The sequence below is a fragment of the Cimex lectularius genome, unplaced genomic scaffold (genome assembly GCF_000648675.2).
Source record: "Cimex lectularius strain Harlan isolate CLEC.00 unplaced genomic scaffold, Clec_2.1 scaffold347, whole genome shotgun sequence".
NCBI lineage: Eukaryota > Metazoa > Arthropoda > Insecta > Hemiptera > Cimicidae > Cimex > Cimex lectularius.
Window position 1 is genome coordinate 50349 of NW_019392883.1, and position 23642 is coordinate 73990.

At 35.3% G+C, this 23642-nt stretch overlaps 1 protein-coding gene across 2 annotated transcripts in view; it reads right to left on the reverse strand.

Moving 5' to 3' along the window:
• Positions 1-1014: 1014 nt before the first annotated feature.
• The window catches only part of LOC106668050 (fibroblast growth factor receptor 3-like), a 184625-nt gene continuing 161997 nt past the window's right edge, over positions 1015-23642 (reverse strand). Inside the window, exons 4-8 of one of the 2 annotated variants that reach the window (XM_014396458.2) lie at positions 22660-22716; positions 15911-16080; positions 3884-4040; positions 1190-1309; positions 1015-1122 (exon numbers count right to left, since the gene is read on the reverse strand). In XM_014396458.2, the coding sequence (XP_014251944.1) occupies positions 1203-1309; positions 3884-4040; positions 15911-16080; positions 22660-22716 (491 nt within the window). In that variant the 3' untranslated portion in view covers positions 1015-1122; positions 1190-1202. The remainder of the gene's footprint in view (positions 1123-1189; positions 1310-3883; positions 4041-15910; positions 16081-22659; positions 22717-23642) is intronic. The other variant, XM_014396459.2, reaches the window with a different exon arrangement.

Consider the following 23642-nt stretch of genomic DNA (forward strand, 5'->3'; position numbering starts at 1 on the left):
AAAAAGTCAGTGTCACGAGCGGGATTCGAACCCACGATCTTCGGCTAGATACGCCGCTGCTCTACCACTTGAGCTATCGTGAATTCGATCCACTCGGACACTAACTTCCCATCTCAACCCCACCTTTTGAATTTTCCCTCCTTTTTGCGATTTTTCAATTGTCTTTTTTATCTCAACTAAAAACCTTAATTAATTGAAAGATATTAATTGGTCAAGCGGATCACGAAAACTTGTGAATTTAATAAGTTAAAATGAACTATACCTTCACTAAAACTTTCCGTGGCCATTTCATTTGTCGCCGAGAATCAAATAGATTACACGACATTTGGAAAATGGCAAAAAGGAGGGAAAATTCAAAAGGTGGGGTTGAGATGGAAAGTTATTGTCCGAGTGGATCGAGGTCACGATAGCTCAAGTGCTAGAACAGCGGCATATCTAGCCGAAGATCGGGGGTTCGAATCCCGTTCGTGACACTGACATTTTTATCTCAACTAAAAATCTTAATTAATTGAAAGATATTAATTGGTCAAGCGGATCACGAACACTAGTGAAGTTAATAGGATGTTAGAATATGTACAAAGCAGAGAGAATAAAAATTATTTTGATCTACCTAAATACTGGAGAGTTCTAAAAATTCATGAATTAAATAATTCTTAGAAAAAAATATTTTTATTTTTTTAAGTCCCTCAAAAATATAAAAATAATTCAGGCAAATAAATATTTTGAATAGTAAAATAATAAAAAGTACCTATATGAAAATAACCAAATTCTCTCTAAGATCCCTTTATTCCAAGCCTTAAAATCTATATTAAATATTTTTCAAAAAACACTTGCAGCAATAGGATTTTTCTTGAAAAACACGATTAGATGCAGACAAACCGGATTAATTATTTAAGCAAAAACAATTAAACCTTTTGGTCGTGTTTTATCCTCGCTATCGTTGAATGCAGAACTTGATCACGTTCATACTACCGCGGAGGTATTTTCAAGCGGTTCCATGAAATAATAGGTGAATAAAATAATAAATCTGTAGCCTTTATTTACATATATACAAAATATTGAGTATACAAATAGAACATAAGGTTGAATTCTTCTTATATACACATCACTAGGACAAAAGACCTAGACAAATAAAAAAAAAATCGATTAGATATTAAAACAATCCTTTGGAATATAAATTATACAATACCTTGTTATAATAATTAGATCACTAATGTAAAAATCAGTGCTACAAACAGTGCAATGGGCGAGAGCGAGTTGACCGTTGAATCTCCAGCCTGGTCGCTTTGCATTGCTTCTGTCCTTTCACCTATCCCGAAAAAAATGTACACATAACAAATTATAATACATATTTAAAAAAAATTAAATTATCTTTTTACATTCTTAACACATTGAACAGTTTCATAATATTTTTTGGCTTATTTAATCGGTATAGTAAAGATTTACATTAACTAGGAATGTTACGTTTCGGCGTTCCGCCGTAATAATATCCATAATTTTATGGATTATTGGAGATGGATGGATTGATTAATCTTCAATTAAATCTTATTTTATTGTAAAGAACATATTTAATAGCCTACCAGCTCCATTGGCACAAAAATAATTTTTAAAAGAAGCGAAATCTTAATATGTTTGATGTATTGATAATACAATCTAAATAAGGAAAACGTTATTAAGCTTATTATAAATTTAATATGTATATTGTTAAATAAAGTTCACACATAGTTCATGAAAGACATTCTTATATATTATTTATTTTTTTATAGTCCAGAAAATGAAATACAATTTTCAGTCGTCCATATCCTCTGGGATGTAAGTATACATGGAACTCTTATTAGTTATCCGATCAGATGGGATTTCAAAAAGCAAAATACAATAAAAATGGCTCAATGTGAACTAGTATCATAGGTGTATATAGTGTTAACATGTCAAATTAAAAAATTGAATATATTAATTTTAAACGGTAGTCAGGCTGTCTACACTTCCTGGCACTTGAAAGGCAAAACTAGAAAATTTAATAATTTTAAAACATGTACAACGGTTTTTATCAAATGGAAGGAATGCCAAGCATAAAAATGCCAAATATCAAATAGTTAACGCGAGGTGGAAAATATGTGAGGAGGTGGCAAAAAAAGTATTGTTATATTCGATCTTTGATTTGTTTGTCTTATCACTCTTATTCTTTTTGTCTTTCCTTTTTCCCGTAATAATAGGGTTCAGAAAAGTAGACTTTAATCCGTATCGAACGTCGGGTTAAGTGCTCGTAAAGTGAGAGGAGCGGAATTTATTTCACATTTCGATTAGCCGCTGCAGTGCTGTAGACTGCCAATGAAACGGTAATTTAGAAGAATCCAAAACGTCTCAAAGACAACAATTTTATACTTTAATATTATTTCAATTTTGTGTGGTGTGTAGTGACCGATAGTCGATGATTATTGGAAAATCGTGAGATGCGGTCTGGTGTGGTGTAGGTTTCAGAAAAACATTTTCTTTATCGTGCCAACGTTTCGAACTTTAGTGAGATCATCTTCAGGGCTCAATAAAGATCGAAACGTTGGCACGATAAAGAAAATGTTTTTCTGAAACCTACATCATACCAGACCGCATCTCACGATTTCCGAATAATTATTTCAATTATTCAACGGATATTTTTAGGATTCCTTCTTTAATCATAATTCCTATAGGTAAACAAATTTGACCAAAATAATTACGTTTGTCAGGGCTCAGTTTAACGTAGAATGAGGACCCTAGATGCAATGTACTTAGCACTTTAAGAGCTATTGTATCCATTCAGGGTCCTAACATAGCTTTTGGAAGTTAAATTAATTTAAAATAAGTCAGTTCACAAACTAGTTTGCTATAAATGTAATTTTTCGAACGACTTGATATTGAGGTACATGCAACCAAGTCTAATTTTCCTACACTTATATTTACTTGATTCTAAATGAACTGGAAGTCGATATGAACTCTGAATACAAAAATAAAGATTTGTAGGTAGGCTCACGTAGTCGATCAATATTCAGAGCACTAAGCATAAACATCATCAGCTCAAATGATCTGAATTGCCTAACTACTTCGCTCTGTATTGGGTCTCAGGTCATGCAGGAGAAAATAAAGCAGTTCTTTCGACAAAAAATCCATTTTACACTCATATGACAGGAAATTAATTTTTTTTATAAGGAAAGGAGAAACAAGCAACTTCATATATAAGAAATAAAGAACAATGGGAATCTCTCATTGAAAATTAGATATCCATATTTTTACAGGTCAGAAAAGAATGTCAAGAAGACTCAGGAAATGACTATCAATTTGAACATTATTTTTATCCAGGCATCTAGTAATTATTCGCATTAACCAACACGAAATAATGAGCAAAAACGCAGAGTAAATTCCATCATATTTGCTGCTAGATTTAGTGCTGAATTTCCATCAGAAGAAATTATTTTCCAACATACATCCCAAACGTGAACAAAATATAGCCGTAGAAGCCGGGTCAAGTAATCTAATACTTGGACAGGTGTACTACAAGTCAACAGGGATTACAGTAGCTCCTAAAGGGCGCGGTACAACATAATCCCTGAAATCTTCATCAATCAATCATCATCAATCATAACCCGTTCCTTGATCACAAACAATTGTAATTCGAAGGTTAAGGACTTTAAAATAATTAATCTCTTTGATTTGATACGTTTTTTCGTTATTCAAAATTGACGAACTAAAATACTCAGTTTTCATAAATTTGAGGCCTTTTTTATTATTTTCATGACGGTCAATTAATAAATGTATCGGTTTTGTTTTAGTCCAAAGACGCCCATTGTTTCAAAGTTCCATGTAACTTTGCACTCACGTAGCATAATACTAACCGTAGTTAAAATTTTGTTACCTTCTACGACAACGAGTTTGATGGAGTAGGCTTCAGAGTTGTAAGGTTTACAAGTGTATTTTCCGCTGTCTGACAGGTTTACTGAAGCGAGAGTCAACTGGCTGCTCAAGTCCCGGCCGTCTTTCTCTGTATCCACACTTACGCCACTTCTGGATTGCTGAAGACAAAAATATTATGTAATTTTTCAAACATGACAAATCTTTGAAAACTGCAATCGCATATTCGGGAGCCATGGGAAGAAAAATAGCGAAAGCGTTGTCATATAAGTGGTCTGAATGCGAGAAACATCCTGCAGTACTGTTTTTATTAATTAAAATATGCTCCTTGTAAACATAAAATGAAGTCGCACATTAACAAAAAATCCAACAATAGTATTGATGACTACCATTTATACGCCGACTTCGTAATACGCACATTTCTATATGTTTATAAAAATTTTCGCCCATCTGCATGATCCACAAGCCTAACAAACAAATCGACAGCGTCCTGCCCGATAAGTCTTCTACCTATCCACATGCAAGAAATCTCTATTCACAAACAACATTATTCCTGATAAATAATCAAGCTTCAACTCGTTACAACTTTTAGGATTGCCACAGCCACGTTACTAGATTGTAAGCAGCTTTGCCACTGGAATCTTTCTTTCTAGACGTCTTCTAGGCGTTCATCGTACTAGTACACATACTACATACTATATAGTAAGTATATATATATATATATATACACATACTAGTACAATAAAGTAGTACATACTATCTCATCCCAAAATCCTGCATGTATGATCATTTCTTACGTATTATGTACAAAACCTCGTTAATCCGTTATTTTCTCTATGGAGTTCCTCATGGAGTATCCTAGGTCGGTAACTTTTCAGCATGAACATGGAAGACATTCATTAACACTCGAACCTATTCAACCTTACCTTTGCTGACAATATAGAAATAATCTTACATTTAATCGCAAACCTGTCATATCAGTTTGGAACTCCAAAACTATATCTTTTTCATTTGTTTTTTAAATTTAAAAAAAAATTAAGAGGATTCGCAATAGCAACGGTCATATGAAAAAATGTATATCGTTCATATTAACTTATTCAATTCACAAGTTTTCGTGGTCCGCTTGACCAATTGCAAACTAGTGAAAGCCCAAAAATAACGAGACTCGGGTACCAACGTTAATAGGATATTTTTCAGTTAATTAAGGTTTTTAGTTAAGATAAAAAAGTCAGTGTCACGAGCGGGATTCGAACCCCGATCTTCGGCTAGATACGCCGCTGCTCTACCACTTGAGCTGTCGTGACCTCGATCTACTCGGACACTAACTTCCCATCTCAACTCCACCTTTTGAATTTTCCCTCCTTTTTGCCATTTTTCAATTGTCTTTTTTATCTCAACTAAAAACCTTAATTAATTCAAAGATATTGAAGAACCGGACCACGAAAACTAGTGAATTGAATAAGTTAAAATGAAGTACACCTTCACTAAAGCTCTCCGTGGCCATTTTATTTGTCGCCGAGAATCAAATAGATTACACCACATTTGAAAAATGGCAAAAAGGAGGGAAAATTCAAAAGGTGGGGTTGAGATGGGAAGTTAGTGTCCGAGTAGATAGAAGTCAGCCGAAGGTCGTGGGTTCGAATCCCGCTCGTGACAATGACTTTTTATCTCAACTAAAAACCTTAATTGATTAAAAGATATTATTTAGTTTTAATATTGAAGTTTAACAACTTGACTCCATCTGGTTCATTTGTTGCAGTTAAAGAGGGCTATTTGAGATTGGTCAAGGGTGGCTCATAGTCACGCTTAGCACGCCACTTATATTGTTTCTATAAAAGCTATTATCTTACTCCTCAAATTCAAGCACAGTCTTTTTATCAAGATATTATAATAAATAAAAACAAACAGTTTTAAATGACTAGAGGTTGTTCGGGGTGGGCCTTCATTTATGTTCACATAATAATAACTTCGTTCCTTTCTCTATTTCTAGCTAGTGAAAATTGTAAATCTGCTAATTGTATATTCGCTGATCCTCGGTAAATTGAATTGGCCAGAAGTAAATCTAAACAGAACTAATTTCAACTCCAGCTATCATGCGCTATCTAGATATATGTGGAATTCTTAAGCTAGTCGAGTCAGAAAACTAACCGACGCTACAAATATATCCAGATAAGATCCAAACTGTCTTACGTTTTCTGTAAAGACATGTCGTCCGAAGTTCACATTGGTGTTATTTGTTTCAAATCGTAAATTATGTAATGAAATGAAAAGTTTACCAGAATTAACAAGGATATAATTTGTGGCTTTATCCAGACCTGAATCATTTGCAGAATTAAACATAGCGGTTCCGCCGAATTTGTGAAGAAAGTTTGAGCCGAAGTCAATTTTTACGAAAGTCACGTCCTCGGCAAAGAATGTCCCGAAGAAATTTGCCCTCCCCCACGGCCATTCCTCCCAGCGCTTTTCTCAGTCTTCTAAAGCAACTGAGCATTTTGCCAATTGTAGAATACAAGTTATGTAATATGTTCGCCAAGTTTCGCCCCGGCTTCACCAACTTCCTTTTACACCGCACAGTTTCAATTTCCATTTTATAACCGCAGTCGGATTAATAAGATATTCCATTCCGTCGAAGGCCACTAACAAGTCCCTAGGGTCCGTGCTTTTTTTTCTAATTTAAAAGTTTTAGCATCGCAACGCAAACTTGATACTTTTGCCATTATTCAGCTCTCCAGCTTTTCACCTTTCATGCCAGTGCAAATTTGATGAAAAGTCCTCGATGAGGAAAAATCTTACTTTTTATAAATATTACTTCTTATTTCTTTTAAAACCCGAAAAAAGCAAATCCGATACAACAGAAATCTGTTTGAAAGCTTTTTCTTTATAAAGGCAAAAGTTTGGTATAATTGTGTTCAAAATATTCTTACTCGTCTGCCTGTTCCAACTGGTATAATACGATAGATACATTTCCCCATCTTAAAAGGTTGTTTCAATTAATTTTATATGATTACCTTGTTTATATTTGTGACAGATTTGGTTCTACGTGTTCGTCAGTCCATTTTCATTTTATCATATACAATGTTTTATTAGAGAGATTAATTGTGTAAATTGCGAATAGCCTGTGGTGTTTTATCTTTTTTCCTTGTCGATGATTATTCAGAAATCGTGAGATGCGGTCTGGTGTGATTTCAAAAATGATTTTCTTTATCGTGCAAACGTTTCCATCTTTATTGAGATCACCTTCAGGGCCTGGGATTTACAAATATTGTTTACATTTAACAAAAACCTGTACGTTGTGGAAAAAATTGAATTTATACAATGCCGAAAAATATTTTTTTAAATATTTAATCAAAGTATTTCTTCTCAGTCAAAGTGTTCGTTTTCTGCGGAATTGTGCCATTCTTGCGGGTCGTGTTTTTTAATTAGTGGGGGGTTTTCTTAGTTTGATTTTCCGTTGTTTTTATTTTATAATGTGTGGTGTTTAGTGACCGTTAGTCAATGGTTTTTCGGATATCGTGGGATGCGATTGAGTGACATAGGTTTCAGAAAAACATTTTCTTTATCAATAATTAAGGTTTTTAGTTGAGATAAAAAAGTCAATGGCACGTGCGGGATTCGAACCCACGATCTTCGGCTAGATACGTCTCTGCTCTACCACTTGAGCTATCGTGACCTCGGACTTTTTATCTCAACTAAAAACCTTAATTATTTGTAATATATTAATTGCTCAAGCGGACCACGAAATTAGTGAATTTAATGATTTAAAATGAAGTATACTTCTCTAAAGCTCTCCGAGGACATTTCATTTGTCGTCGACAATCAAATAGAGTACACGACATTTGAAAAATGGCAAAAAGGAGGGAAAATTCAAATGGTGGGGTTGAGATGGGAGGTTAGTGTCCGAGTGGATGGAGGTCACGATATCTCAAGTGGTAGACCAGCGGCGTATCTAGCCGAAGATGGTGGGTTCGAATCCCGCTCGTGCCATTGACTTTTTTATCTCAACCGAAAACCTTATTTATTTGTAATATATTAATTGGTCAAGCGGACCACGAAATTAGTGAATTTTCTTTATCGTGCTAAGTTTCGATCTTTTTAAATTCACTAGTTTTCGTGGTCAGCTTGACCAATTAATATCATTCAATTAATTAATGTTTTTAGTCGAGGCAGTCGACATCTGGCCCTACCCTGTTAGATCGAGCAATGTTATCTAGCCAGTTCTTACATGTCTACATCATCATTTTTCTCCATCTAACACAACCTAACAGAGTTAAAAGGTTAACACAAAGATCGTAAATACTTCTATTGAAATAAAACCTCCTAAACCCGACTGACAGACCAACCAGGTAGGGAGAGCAAAACGATCGGTAACTATCACATTATAAATAAACTCTTAACTAGTCTCATTAGGATTCCAAGTGAGTGTAAAGCTATCATAAAACACCAATTGAGAATTTATTAGTTTTCAAAATTAAAATTTATACAACCTAACAAATTGCCGTTACATAAAAACCAGCCATAATTTTTTATTGCTTTTATATATTGACTGAATATAATTAAAAGCAAAATTTTCTGCAAGGTACAACCTATAAAACACATCAAGATTTGAGTTGTTTTCGTCAAACGGTTATTCTATTATTTCACAAATTGGTTGAAAGATTGAAAAAAGAAGAGTTTGTGAGTAATTTTTTTAAGTTAAAATATTTATTTGATTGGTTTAACTATCCGAACTTTCTCTAAATAGGAGAAACCTATTATCAACTGTCCGTAACTTACGCTAAACTACTTAATGCTGTAATTTTAGTAAGTACTTCCTACATTAGTAATTGCTTTAGCACCTAACAACAATATAAGAAGAATATAAGAAAATAATATAAAAGTATAAGATGCTCGGAGCATCCTGTGTTTAAAATGAAATGGGTCTTATTTGGTTTATACCTTCTTAGCTCCAGCAGGTGGGTAGTAATTTCTTCCATTTATAGATGAATATGTACTGAACTATATTGTGTGTTTTTTATCAGAAAATTTAATAGAAATCTGAAATTTTGTAAATTTATCATATAAATCTTGAATTGGTAATCTTATAACCACCTATTTCTCCTTCTTCTACGAGTTTAAATCTACACCTTTTGAATTTTCCCTCCTTTTTGCCATTTTTCAAATGACGTGTAATCAATTTGATTCTCGGCGACAAATGAAATGGCCACGAAGAGATTTAGTGAAGGATACTTCATTTTAAACTTATTAAATTCACAAGATTCGTGGTCCGCTTGGCCAATTAATATCATAAATTAAGATTTTTAGTTGAGATAAAAAGTGGCAAAAAAGAGGGAAAATTTAAAAGGTGTGGTTGAGAGGGGAGGTTGGTGTCCGAGTGGATCGAGGTCACGATAGCTCAAATGGTAGACGGCGTGTCAAGCCGAAGATCGTGGGTTCTAATCCAGCTCGTGCCATTGACTTTTTTTCTCAACTAAAAACCTTAATTAATTGTATGATATCAATTGGTCAAGCGGATCACGAAACTAGTGAATTTAGTAGACTACAATATTTGATCCTTTCTCAGTCCATTTAACATCTCTTTTCTGTATTTAGGGTTCCAATCTTCGTAGAGGTCATTAGACAGGCCTCTACGAAGATTGCAAACATACATAGATTATTTGCAAGTCTATCAACGAATATCATATCTCTTTTCTGTGCTCTGTGTTCTACTAGCATTTCTAGTTATCAAGTTTTATTTTTTTATTAGTGTCACTCAGTGACATACAATTATTACTACTTTCCCTAGTTACGATCCAAATTTTTTTTCTTCGTGTACATAGCGTACATGGCTAAGTTACTAAGTGTCGGTATCTTAGCAACGATACAACAACAAAACAGCAAGTGGGTATAATTTAGTGAGGAAATTTATACAATTCTTACGGGGTTAAACACCGACCAGCGATGAATCATTCGCTCACCAACGAAAATTCTACCACAACACAGCACTGTTCTCAAACTTCAGACCGATTTGCTAAAACACAGCCCTCGAAATGGACACTTCCGAAAACAGAATACAACTTTCATTGTTAACAATTAAACTCCCCACAACGCCCAACTGATGAAATAAAGAATGAAATATCTAGACTGGTATTAGGGTTCAAAAGGGTGTCACCAAGTACTGCATCCCATCACATGGAAGGGATGCTAATGATTTTGAAAAAAAAAACATTTGTAAGCAGCATGCAGGGTCGCTGAATTCGAACACGGGACCTTTACCTTACAGTGATGAGCGCCCAAAAAATTGAGGCCACCGACCTCCTTAACCCTGACATAACATCCTTACCTCTATTCTTCGTCGACCTACAGAATAAAAGAACCCTGGTATTTTTAAACTACAAAATTATCTACGCGAATATAACTATATAAGAGCCCAGATAAAGAAACAACATCCGGAGTGCACGAAATGCCAACAATTTGGCCATACTGCTATAACCTGCCTAAATGTGTAAAGTGTGGTAGACCTCACTCATTTTCCGACTGCGTTGAACCACTGGTCTTACCCGCCATTTGCGTTTTATGCGGCGGAACACACCTCGCCAGCTACCGAGAATGTACCACTCAGAAAAAAATTGCAGTTGCAAAAAGCATAAGCAGACCAACAAAGATAGTTCCGTTACCCCACCATTCAGTTCAACGCCAGCTGCACTCAGGAAAATGACAAAGTTTTTCGAACCAAACCACCTGCGGATTCCACCAGACCTCATCTACATCCCTCAACACGTCGACCACCAGTCAGCAGAGAACCACACTGGGCATTCAACCAACCTCACCTACGCCAAAGTGTCAGGATCTGGGAGACCAACAATTCCTACCCCCACCCCGCCACAACTTCCATTAAAATATCACAACCCAACACAATTACTTCTTAAATTCTTAATTACCCCACTAATATTCCATCTTACTACTCTTTATCCGAATTATTTCCTAAATATTCCCGATGATCTCTCCGAGGACCTTCCTTCACAGTGCTCTGAAATTCAAACGGATTAGTACAAGGCAAACCTGGACTAGAACACTAATAAACGTTAGAGATATTGACGTAGTACTACTAACACAAACAATACTTTCATATAAATGGATACACATCTTACCAAACATCGCACAAAGGACAAAGAGCCTAAGACGCCACGGCGATCCTAGTCAAAAATAATACTTCCAATCACCTTCATCTCTCTAAAATCACCGACTCTTATCTACCCACCTCAATTGCTATTTCCCTTCCCCAGTTTCCGATCATTTGGCAGCAGTGCATTGTACTACCTCAGTCCCCATATATTATACCCAATTTGATCCGATTTTCCGATAACTAGGTTTTCGATTTATCGCCGAGGGCGGCTTTAACGCAAAACATACTGCACAGGACAGCAGAACCACAAATTCCCTTGGCAGACTATTAAACAACGTTCTCGCCCTCTTAATTACACTTTCTTATTTCTTGATCAACCAATCTACTCGCCCACTGATCAAAACCGCATTCCCGATTTGATGTATTTTTTCGTGGCATGACTGGTTCCTTCTTTCCCTCCATCCAATCTTTAAACTACCGCCCTCTTGTGCTCCTCACTCATGACACAACTCCCCTTCAAAAACAATCCAGACCTTCATTAACCAACCCAGCAAACTGGAAACTGTTTTAACATATCCTTAAAAAACCTTAAACTTAAACATTCTGCTTGAAGGTGATAACCAATCGAAAAAACTGTCAGAGTCCTCACAAGTAAAATCCACCACGCCGCTCATCTATCATCCTCTCCTCCATGACATCATAAGTCCTCTCCGAATTTCCACCTTCCCGAATATATACACACTTATACACTTATAACCTCCAAACAAGAAGCAAGGTTGCGATGGCAATGCCATGATTACCCCATCGTTAGAGCAGCATTTAACTATCTCACTTACATTTTGAAACTCGAACTATCAAACACACAGCTTAGACCTTTAACTATGTACTAGGAATATTAGCAAACACTACAAAGTGCCTTTTCCAATTAGATGCCCGAACGGTAGCTGGGCAAGGTAAAATGAAGAAAAGAATCAATACTTAGATCATATCAATTAATTCCTTGACTACCCTATCCCTTTCGCTTTAGGACGTAATCTCCTCCACCCTGCAAACGTCATGTATCAGATTCTCCGTCTGTCCGAAAGGAAATCCACGGGCAACGTTTTTATTAGCCCTAAAAACCTCGGAAATCTACCCAAAAAAGCCATAGTGTACATTACACCTTCCTTACATTCCCACAACGTATTTCCACATCAAGTGGAAACTATCTTTACTAACGCCAATATCAAAACCACTCAAATCTCCCCTTGCTCCATCCTCTACCAAAAAGCCCCCCTGCGTATTTTATCCAAAATCTTTGAACGTCTCCTCCTTAAAAGACGAATTTTTATATTCGACTCTGAAAACTAGTTTAGTTCAGTTAATTTAGTTACTGCCCACCAGTGGACATTAACGACAAGAAATACCACCATCGCACCACGTCCGCTACCTTGGGTTTAACTTAGAGAGCAGACATACATGGAACCAACATGCAAGATTAAAACGACAAGAAATTAAAGAAAGATACGGAATATTGGGACCAAAATCAATACAACGCATACGTAATAAACTAACCGTGAAAGATCTTCCAAACAAGCTACCTCAATTTTCAATCTAAACTATTCTCCCAACCTAAACCACAAGCCCTAACTTCTTTCTCAACGTCTCACACTTACAATCCTCCATGCCGTTTAAAACAACAATGTCCTCGTGAGTTTCTATCTTAACCCACCCAATTAAATAAAAGAGAGTTCCAGCACTGGTTTGTGTTGTTTCTTCCTCCTGCCTCCTGGTCTGATATATCTGTTAGACTTGTGTATAACAATATATATATATATAAGTGTATTGTAGATGACATATATCGAGGTCACGATAGCTCAAGTGGTAGAGCAGCGGCGTATTTCGCCGAAGATTGTGGGTTCTAAACCCGCTCGGGACACTGACTTTACTGTCTCAAATAAAAACCTTAATTAATTGAAAGATATTAATAGGTCAAGCGGATCACGAAAACTAGTGAATTTAATAAGTTAAAATGAAGTATGCCTTCACTAAAGCTCACCGTAGCCATTTCATTTGTCGCAGAGCATCAAATAGATTACACGACATTTGAAAAATGGCAAAAAGGAGGGAAAATTCAAAAGGTGGGGTTAAGATGGGAAGTTAGTGTCCGAGTGGATCGAGGTCACGATAGCTCAAGAGGTAGAGCAGCGCGGTATCGAGTAGAAGATCTTGGGTTCGAATCCCGCTCGTGACAATTACTTTTTTATCTCAACTAAAAACCTTAATTAATTGAAAGATATTGATTGGTCAAGCTGACCACGAAAACTAGTGAAGTTGTATGTAACTATACTATTTACACTATGTGTACCAATAGCAATAAGTAGAATTAATTAATTAAAAAAAGAATATTTTCTCAAGTTATCACATTTTCATAAATTAATTATTTAGGGATTGTAATAAACGATTTTCCATGTAAGTTTTGTTTACAATTAATCCGAACATAATAACATTCTAACTTTGTTTCATTATACTTTATTACATTAAGAATACTTTTCGATCTGGAAATGATAGTTCGAAAAAGTACCATAATTTTCTGTACTTTTCAATCGTTTCACACACATTAGTAAAATCGTACTTTCTTTTCTAATCTTCTGTCCTGATTTTAAATATAATGTAGTAGTTAATGTCTAATAATTTTCCAAAAAGGAAAGTTAAGAATAACACACTGAAATGGATAGGCAATATTCATAAATATGTCAAAACTGTTAAGGATATCGCCATAAATCCGGTGTTCTTGTTATCATTGTAATCAATACAATTTTAAAATTCAAAACCGTTGGTATTTTCTTATCAGGATAGATGTGATAATTGCTTATTTAGAACACAATGCAATTCAATTTAAACAGTGCATTCTATAACAAGATTGAAAACCCTATCGGACTGGGACAACAGACTGAATAACAAAACACTAGGGCCCTTGACGTCTGTACCGACTCGGCGGGTGGAGGAATCTTTTGTGAGAGTCGTGTCGGGATGTCCTGAGGGATTTAAAAGGAAAACGCGGCTCAGAAGGCATCGAGACTTTGAAAAGATTTTCAAGAAAAAAAGCCAGTTGTAAGAACCATAACGGCGCTTATCCGAATTGCGAAAGGTGAGAATGTTAAAGTCCAAAATTATTTCCGTCTATAGAGGTATTAAAGTTTTAAATAAAAGTAATTATCCATCTAATAATGACAATTATACCAAAGAAAAATTATTGGGCACTTGGGTCAAAAACATCAACTAACTTGTGGCAACATTTGTTGAAAAAATTCATTTATAAAAATATGCAATTAATTCAACAGATCTATGGAAAGAATGAAATATAAATGCAACTTTGAAGCTTAAAAATGTTGTGCAAGTTGAAAATTGCCAGACAAAATGCTGAAAAATGGACATACTTGGAAAAAAATATTCCACACCAATTGAAAATTGATCAAACACATCAAAACATAAATCGATAATTCACTAGTTTTCGTGGTCAGCTTGACCAATTAATATCTTTCAATTAATTAAGGTTTTAGTTGAGATAAAAAAGTCAGTGCCACGAGCGGGATTCGCACCCACGATCTTCGGCTAGATACGCCGTTGCTCTACCAGTTGAGCTATCATGACCTCGATCCACTCGGGAGATCGTGGGTTGGAATCCCGCTCGTGACACTGACTTTTTTATTTCAACTAAAACCTTAATTAATTGAAAGATATTAATTGGTCATGCGGACCACGAAAGCTAGTGAATTTAATGTTAAAATGAAATATATCTTCACTAAAGCTTTCCGTGGCCATTTCATTTGTCGCCGAGAATCAAATAGATAACACGACATTTCACAAATGGCAAAAAGGTGGAAAAATTCAAAAGGTGGGGTTGTGATGGGAAGTTAGTGTCCGAGGTCACGATAGCTCAAGTGGTAGACCAGCGTCGTATATAGCCGAAGGTAATCGGTTCGAATCCTGCTCATGACACTTACTTTTTTACCTCAGCTAAAAACCTTAATTAATTGAAATAAATCAATTCATTTAATTCAATATTTCGATTAAAAAGAGATTATATTGTAAAGGGCACAAACCTTCCAAAGAAAATGGAAATATGTAAATAGATAGTCCAGGATGACTAATATTACAAAATTTAAGACTCCGAAAAAATCCCACTATTAATTAATTAATTTATTTATTATTATTTTTGTTTAAATTTTGTTTTTTATTTCATGTCTATATGGATTGTAATAGAAGGATACTTAATTTCAATTTCATGTCTATATGGAGACAGCTATCCTAGTTATGCCTTAAGAACACAAAGATTTAAAAGTGTAAACTGTTTATTATAAAATCATTTGCATAAATAGAATAAAAATAAACGTGCTATATTTACACAGATAGTTAGAATTTAAATTAACGTTTTTTCCTGTACACTTTGTCAAAAAGGAACTAGCCCTTTGCCGTTTTCGACGTGCACAAAATGAACGAGATATTTTTTATTTTTTTCTGCACGCGAATTGAAAAGGGAGTGAATGGGATAAAACTGACAAGTGGAAAAAATGAAAGCTGGATTTGTGGCCGACGCCAATTCTCGCGAATTATCCACCGTGCGCGCTCAAATTTGACGTGACAAGTCAACAGGGTGAAAAATTGCATTATAAAACAACGATCGAAGTTGAATATAATTGTAGATCCTGGATGTTTGTCACCTTCATACTGCGATGCTTTTTATGAAAGAAATCAACGAATATCTATTACAAAGTTACAATATTTTGAACCTTGTCTCCAGGAAAAATTGGAATAGATCAAATGGGTTGTTCTCGGGACCTTATCCTTTTTATTTAAATTTTATTATTTATGTACGATCTACTACTTCTAGAAAATATTATTTAGATGCAGACTTTTTAAAGGAATAAATTAAAAGGAAACAATTACGTCAAAAATTATGATTTTGTCATCTTGTAGCCAGTCGACAAGCCTGGTCGGACGTTGCCCTTTCATGTGGTAGAACTCGACTGATCTCGAATGGCAGGTTAGCGTTAGTGTGCTTCCAACTTTGATGAAACGTTCTTTCTGTCCAAGAATCATCGTCCCTTCAGTTCCATCTGAAATCAGAAATATTTTTGTTCACACGATCAGAAATCATCATTGGCTTTGTTAGTACAGCCCTTACGCATTTTGTTCTATGATATTATCAGTAAAATTGACATGTTACACCAAAAAACTGTGACAGAACTTTCAAATTAAAATGAAAATAGAGCACAAATTTTCAAACAAAATAAACAACAAACGAATACACAACTTTTTAGTAAAACAGCAAGTACAAACGGTATTCCACATTTGAATTCATGCAATTTCGCAATGGGGCTTTTGATAAAAACGCCTTAAAACGTCTTACAAGATTTTTAATGCAATCGTGGAAATTTCTTGAATAATGTAATATAATCTACCGCCGATCGATCGATAAGCGACGACTAACATTTAGTGCTAAGTCGGCTGAAGATAGTTAAAAAATTCGCTAGTTTTCATGGTCCGCTTGACCATTTAATATGTTTCTATTAATTAAAGTTTTTACTTGAGATAAAAAAAGTCACGAGCGGGATTCGAACCCATGATCTTCGGCAACGTATGTCGCTGCTCTACCAATTGAGCTGCCGTGACTTCGATCCGCTCGGACACTAACTTATCTTTATCTCAACCCCACTTTTTTTTAATTTTCCCTCCTTTTCGCCAATTTTAAAATTAATGAAAGATATTAATTGGTCAAGCGGAACACGAAAACTAGTGAATTTAATAAGGTAAAATGAAGTATATCTTCACTAAAGCTTTCCGTGGCCATTTCTTTTGTCACCGAGAATCAAATAGATTACACGACATTTGAAAAATGGCAAAAAGAAGGGAAAAATTAAAAAAAAAGTGGGGTTGAGATAGGAAGTTAGTGCCAGAGTGGGTCGAAGTCGCGATAGCTCAAGTGGTAGAGCCGCGGCGTATCAAGCCCAATATCGTGGGTTCCAATCCCGCTTGTGACACTGACTTTTTTATCCCAATCAAAAGCATAATTAATTGAAAAGAATTTATGTGGTCATGTGAACCACGAAACCATCCCGAAATAGAAGGTAGTCTTTAGGGCTGTCAAGAGCTAGATCATTTGACGTTCTCCAAAGCATGCAGTTATTAAATGTGTACACACACTCATACTATTTTCGTAATTAGGGTGGTGAAGTACTCGTTATTCCCCCATCATCTTTTAAACACACCACCCTTATCTAACTAATCTCATTTAAGGTAAATAGGGTGGTCTCAATATCAGGAGTATTCACACTAATAAATATATTCACTTCTAATTAAAACTGAAGACAAAACCTAATATTGATCAGTATTATAAACAATAAAGCTGCCCTGTTTTATATAAACTGCTCAACAATGAATTGTGATATTGCCAATTTTGAATTACATTCCCTAGCATTTTTATTTTATTTTTATTATAAATTATGTTAATTTTTTTTGTTTTTACCGAAGGAAAATTTAATTAAGAGATTTTGAAAAACAAGAAAATAAAAAGTTTTAATACTTTTCGTGGTTGACCAATTAATAGAAAAATTGTGAATTTAAAAAGTTAAGATGAAGTATGCCTTCAATAAAGCTCTCCGTGGCAATCTAATTTGTCGCAGAGAATCAAATAGATTACACGACATTTGAAAAATGGCAAAAAGGAGGGAAAATTCGAGAGGTGGGGTTGAGTTGGGTAGTTAGTGTCCGAGTGGATCGAGGTCATGTTAGCTCAAGTGGTAGATCAGCGGCGTATCTAGCTGAAGGTCGGGGTTCGAATCCCGTTCGTGACACTGACTTTTTATCTCAACTAAAACCTTAATTAATTAAGTAAAATGTTTGTGCTTCTTCATATAAAATCACATCAACAACATAATGTTATACTGTAATTGAACACACGAATTTGAGAAAATAAGATTAAGGGGAAACAAGCGAAAAAGCATGAGAGTGAATAAATTAGTACAGTGAAACTGCAAAATACAAGTATTGTCAGATACTTTCAATTGTTTAACGGATGTCATTGAAAATAACGAAAACTTTTGAAGGGTTGTCTTATTTTCTTGTTCTAAAATATATAGCCGGGCCCAGATTCTGAATCCGAACTCTTATTTCACAAATTAATTTATACGAAGGCTCTAGCGTATCATAAAGTTAATTAAAGGGAGTACGAACTCGACTTTGCCGTTTTTTGCAGACAAAAGGAATGAAATATAATTACAAACGTTGGCCAAGCGGGTTCTCGTTGCCTTTATAATGAAGTTTTCCCACGGCTTCGCTTTTCTTCTTATCTATGCGATGTTTTATTGATTCGTTCCTTTCAAACAAATAACATTAAAAACACTTTCTTGTACTATTTTGATCAATTTTACATGGTAAAGTAAAGTGTAGCATTCCAATATGAGTGTATGTATAAAAATAACAATAAATATTAAAAATGGTTGTTCTTATTTCTAATTCGTTTTTATTGCAGCTAGATAAGGCAGATTTAATAACTTTCAGTTTTCCACCAAAGAAGCGACGATAAGAAGACCAGGATGATCGTAAAAGCCCAAACTACAGTTTCACCCATAGAGCTTAAAAAAGAAATCTTACCACTTTACTTCATTCCTAACCATTGTAATGAAAAGTTCAAGTTTTCTCATAGTATTATGTATTGCTTATTTTTCAATATCTGATGAAAAGTTATCTATTAGCAATTACCTCCCTTTCCGGTATGTTATTAATCATGTTGTCACAAGTTCCTCCTTTACATCTCATGGTTTACTGACAGTGGGAATTTTTAATTCCACCTCTTATGGCAAATTAGATTAATTTCTGAAGAAAATGGCGGCAAGAAGAGATGTCCATATCAGTCTTGGTATCCAACACGATTCTCTGTTTAAGTGGCCATGCGTTGTCGTCAAAAAATCGAAAAATCCTTAGTTGATGGAATATATTCCCGGATGACATCTTCAGACTATATGATCAAGTAAAGTTTCTTTAGAAATAATGAGGCTGATTAATTATATTCCAGACCACATCATCACGCCACATCGACCGAAAGCTACTGGAATAATAAATCGAGGTATTTATTTGTTTTGTACATTCTTTGATGTCTACTATTAAGGAAAAAACCTAGATTAATTTGGAAAGATAATAAGACCCAGAATAACTTATGGATCACTAATCTGGTGGAACAAAGCTCAACAAAACGTAGCTACCCAAACATTAGGTAGCATACAAAGACTAGCAAAGCTATGTATCACAGGGGCAATGAGACCAACCCTTACAAATGCATTAGAAACTTTGCTAATCCTACCTCCATTGGAAATATTCATACAAGGAAAGGCTAGGAAAAGCTCACTTAGGCTCCAGAAACAATCAAATTGGAAAGGAACTAAACTTTTGGGGCTTACAACCATAATCAACAAAATCAGACACCTATTAATAGTAATGAGGAACTGATTATATGATCCCGGAAACATTCTTCACAACTTCCCATAAAGTCTCAACGGACATCAAAGGAGAGGAAGAACACAGCAGAGCATCAGATACAATGATATGGTATACAGATGGCCTCAAAACAAACGAAGGAACCGGATCAGGCGCTTTCTGTACACGCCCAAAACATGAGCAATCAAACTCATTAAGGAAGTAAACTTCGGTCTTTCAAGCAGAAATACATGTCATCAATCCTTGTGCCTTGGAAAATCTTAAAAGAGGTTACACTGGGAAAAAATACTCATGAGATCATATAGCCAAGCAGCCATTAAAGAATTAGCAGTAAAAGAATCACATCAAAATTAATCAGTGAATGCATCCAAAATCTCCAAAACCTAAGGACACACAACAACTTGATGATATCTTGGGTGCTAGGGCACAGGGGAATTTTGGGTAACGAGAAAGCAGATAGTCTGGCCAGAGGAGGATCTGCAAGACCATACATAGGCCGCAAACCTATTCTTGGGATAACAAATACAAATATAGAATCCTCCATCGCACAATAGATCCAAACAAAACAAAAGTAGAAGTAGATAAACTCTAGCGGTGCTAGACATGATGAAACAACCCTCTCCGAGACTGGCAAAAGCACTACTGCAATTGGAGAGCGCCAAACTCAGAGTAGCGGTTGGACCACTAATCGGTCACTGGCATCTCAGAAAACATCTACACAACATGTGTATATACAACGATGATGCCACTTGCAGATTATGTAATGAAGAGGAAGAAACAGCCACTCATATCCTCTTCGAATGCGAAGCAACAGCTCAATGGAGATTTAACCGAACGTACGGAGAAAACTTAGGGAATCAAATTGCAGCAGCGACAGTCAATGACCTGATACTTCTAAGGAGAAGGATTGAGTCTATCGCACTGAACTAAGGAACTAGGAAGGGACAATAATCCAGAAGGTTGCAGTGCCTGGGGAGTGCAAACCCCGCTTCCTAGCATCATTTTTCACCATACCATACCATACCATCTGGAAAGATTGTAGCTGAATTGTATCGAACACTCTGGGATGATTGGATGAAATTTCTAGAGAGTAAAATTTACTAGCATTTTCTACCCCCGAGAAATATCGAGTACTCAGAGCTGTCTTCCCGCGCTGTTTTGGTGTATGTTCGATTGGAATAAATGACAATAGGTGAATCTTTAAATTTGTTTACTACAGTTTAAAATAGAGCGCAGTTAGACTGGTCGCCAGTTAAATCTCTAGTGTCGACTGTCAACTTTCTACTCTTCTTCATAGTTCACTCCAATAAACGGTCTTCTGACCTTCTGGCCTATCTACCGAAGCACAGAAGCTGCACTGACGGCTGTGACGTAGTTGATATGCAAGTGCTACCGATACATGTATTTATATTTTCTTTTCATTTAGTAGTTCACAACTTGAGGTAAAAACAAGAAGTTACCACTTTAGGAAGGATATCGATTGAATAAACATATAAAAGCAGAAGCTGTAAAAGATTATAAAAGGAAGTAAAAACACGCCCATGACTTAGCTGTTTGCCGGCCCTTTCCACGTTATTTACACACATCTGGGTAGTTTTATTTTAAGGAACCCTCTCGGTGCACCAAGTTAGGCCTTCTATACATGGAGCTACTCAAAAGAAAGTGATACGTATTGAACATCGCAAACGGCGCTACTGGTTTATGACGCGTTACTAATCAATTCCAGGCAGCTCGGCTGCCGAATCACTAGTAAGTGAAGTTCCTCAGTTTCGGATGATTTTCGAAGTGACCTATCAACAAGCGAACATATTACTTATGAAAGAAGTTTAAAAACATTCTGTTTTATAAAACTTTACACTCCAAAAAAGACGATATTGAAAATGAATTGGAAAAATCGCATGAAATTTGTATATTTTCTTCTGTAGGACAAATAGTACAGTTATGACAGCTTCATACTGGAATCATCATTGTCAACGAACAAAGAGAAGGAGGATGTTCCTCTCATGATTTCTCTCAAGAAACTCGTGATTTCGATCGTTTTTTTAGTAGCTTCGTGTGCGGGTCCGCGTCACTAATGATAATAATTGACAGTCACAAACCAGTTCCAACTTTTGAGTAGCACTGTCTGTAGAATTGTTAATGGCATAAATGTAGTTATATTTTTTGTACGATTTCGAAATGTTTGGCGAGATAATGGTTGTTGGATTAGACCTAAAATTTGTTGGTAAAAAGCATAACAAAGGTCTCGCAGTCGGTTCTATTTCTTAACATAAAATAGTTTCCAAAGTGTGTTCTTATAGTTTTTAAATGTGATTATGAATATATGTAAAGAAAGCATTGGTTCTAAACAGTATGAATTCAACAAATTAATTAAGGAACTATGTGGTTCTCCTCAGAAAAAAAGTCTAATTTAAAAAAAATAATACAAAACATATATACATTAATAATACAATAAAACAATAAAAATGATAATACAAGGACTCTGCTCACAATCCACACTCAGTTGAGATATGAAATATTTATTTTTAAATTTAGGAGAGGCTAGAAATAAAATGCCCGTATTCACATGGTCGACCCAAGACAGAAGAGAGCGAAAAAATCCTCTTTTTAATCCGAGAGGTTTTTTCCGCGAAAACTCTCCTTCTTTTTATGGCGCCCTCTTTCAGGCTGGCGAACTTTTCCAAAACTATCCAATATATATACTATATATGTTATGTGATGAAGCGAAAATGATGGTGATATGACTGGCGTAAGCCCGTTTTAAACACAAAAAACTTTTTTTTTTGGCCTTAACAAGATCACGGATGCAACATTTTCTCTCCCTGTTATTGGATTACACAGCTGGATATTCTGGGATCCAGCTGTACCATGCATTTCTGAACTTACAATTGATGGTAAATATGTATTGGATATGGGCTATAGTGCACGCGATAATTATTTGAAGTGTAGAAAAGATATTTTTTCCAGGTATATCTAGTTATTGAGGTTATTGAGTCCTAATATGAAATTTTTGACATAGCCATTGACTCGTTATTTTTATTAATGTTACGGTTTGGATCTCATTATAAGAAACCATTAGAATAATTAGCCCAAGAACAATAAGCAGACAAATGTTAGTAAAGAAACACACACATAAAACATCCCAATTAATTTCCAAAGAAATCGCAAAACGTCTGTAAATCCAAACTCAAATCGTAACTTACAAACGCCAGAATCGTCTTTCATTTCCCTTATCTCCGGTTCGATCTTCTGAGGCCTTTCTGTGCAACAATCAACACAAACATAAGTGAAAACAATGTATTTTTTACACTCAATAAATAAAAACTTCTTGCTTAGCGGAATAGATAACTCTTCGTTTGGTTCGGTTGCTCAATCTCAGAAAATGGTTTAAGTCTAATATGTGTGTGCAGTTCAAAAATAAAATAGCTGGAGGTTTACTGTACATGCTTAAAATCTATTTTTGAGGAGGTGTTCGAAATAAATGTTAGGACTAATCAGTGAGTAAGCGAAGATTAACAATTCTTACAAATAGATAGTTTTCATTAATTCTACTTGTATTAGCAGTGTTTAAAAAGTCATTTAAATGTCGACGGAGTTGACATTCTCATGTAATATCAATGATTATTTTCTCGGATCACCCTTAAATCCTAAAGATTAAAATTAATAACCTAGAGAAGTTTGAAAACAGAAATGTATGATTTTTCAAAACGGACGCAGTAAAAAAGACAAAAAATAGAGAAACAAGAACCAATTGGGATTATAAATTAACGAATTCTAACGAAAAAGTGTTCGTTTAATAAGCACTTGTGGTTGATATCCAGATGAAAATGGTTCATCGGTTGGAATTCTACAGTCTGAAATTCGACTACAATTTCAACTGCTTAGAAAAAAAAATTATAATTAATTAAGGTTTTTTTTTAGTTGAAATAAAAAAGTCAATGGCACGAGCGGGATTGAAAAATGGCAAAAAAGAGGGAAAATTCAAAACGTGGGGTTGAGATGGGAAGTTAGTGTCCGAGTGGATCGAGGTCACGATAGCTCAAGTGGAAGAGCAGCGGCGTATCTAGCCGAAGATCGTGGGTTCGTATTCCGCTCGGGCCATTGACTTTTTTATCTCAACTAAAAAAACTTAATTAATTGTAATATATTAATTGGTCAAGCGGACCAGGAAATTATTGAATTTAAA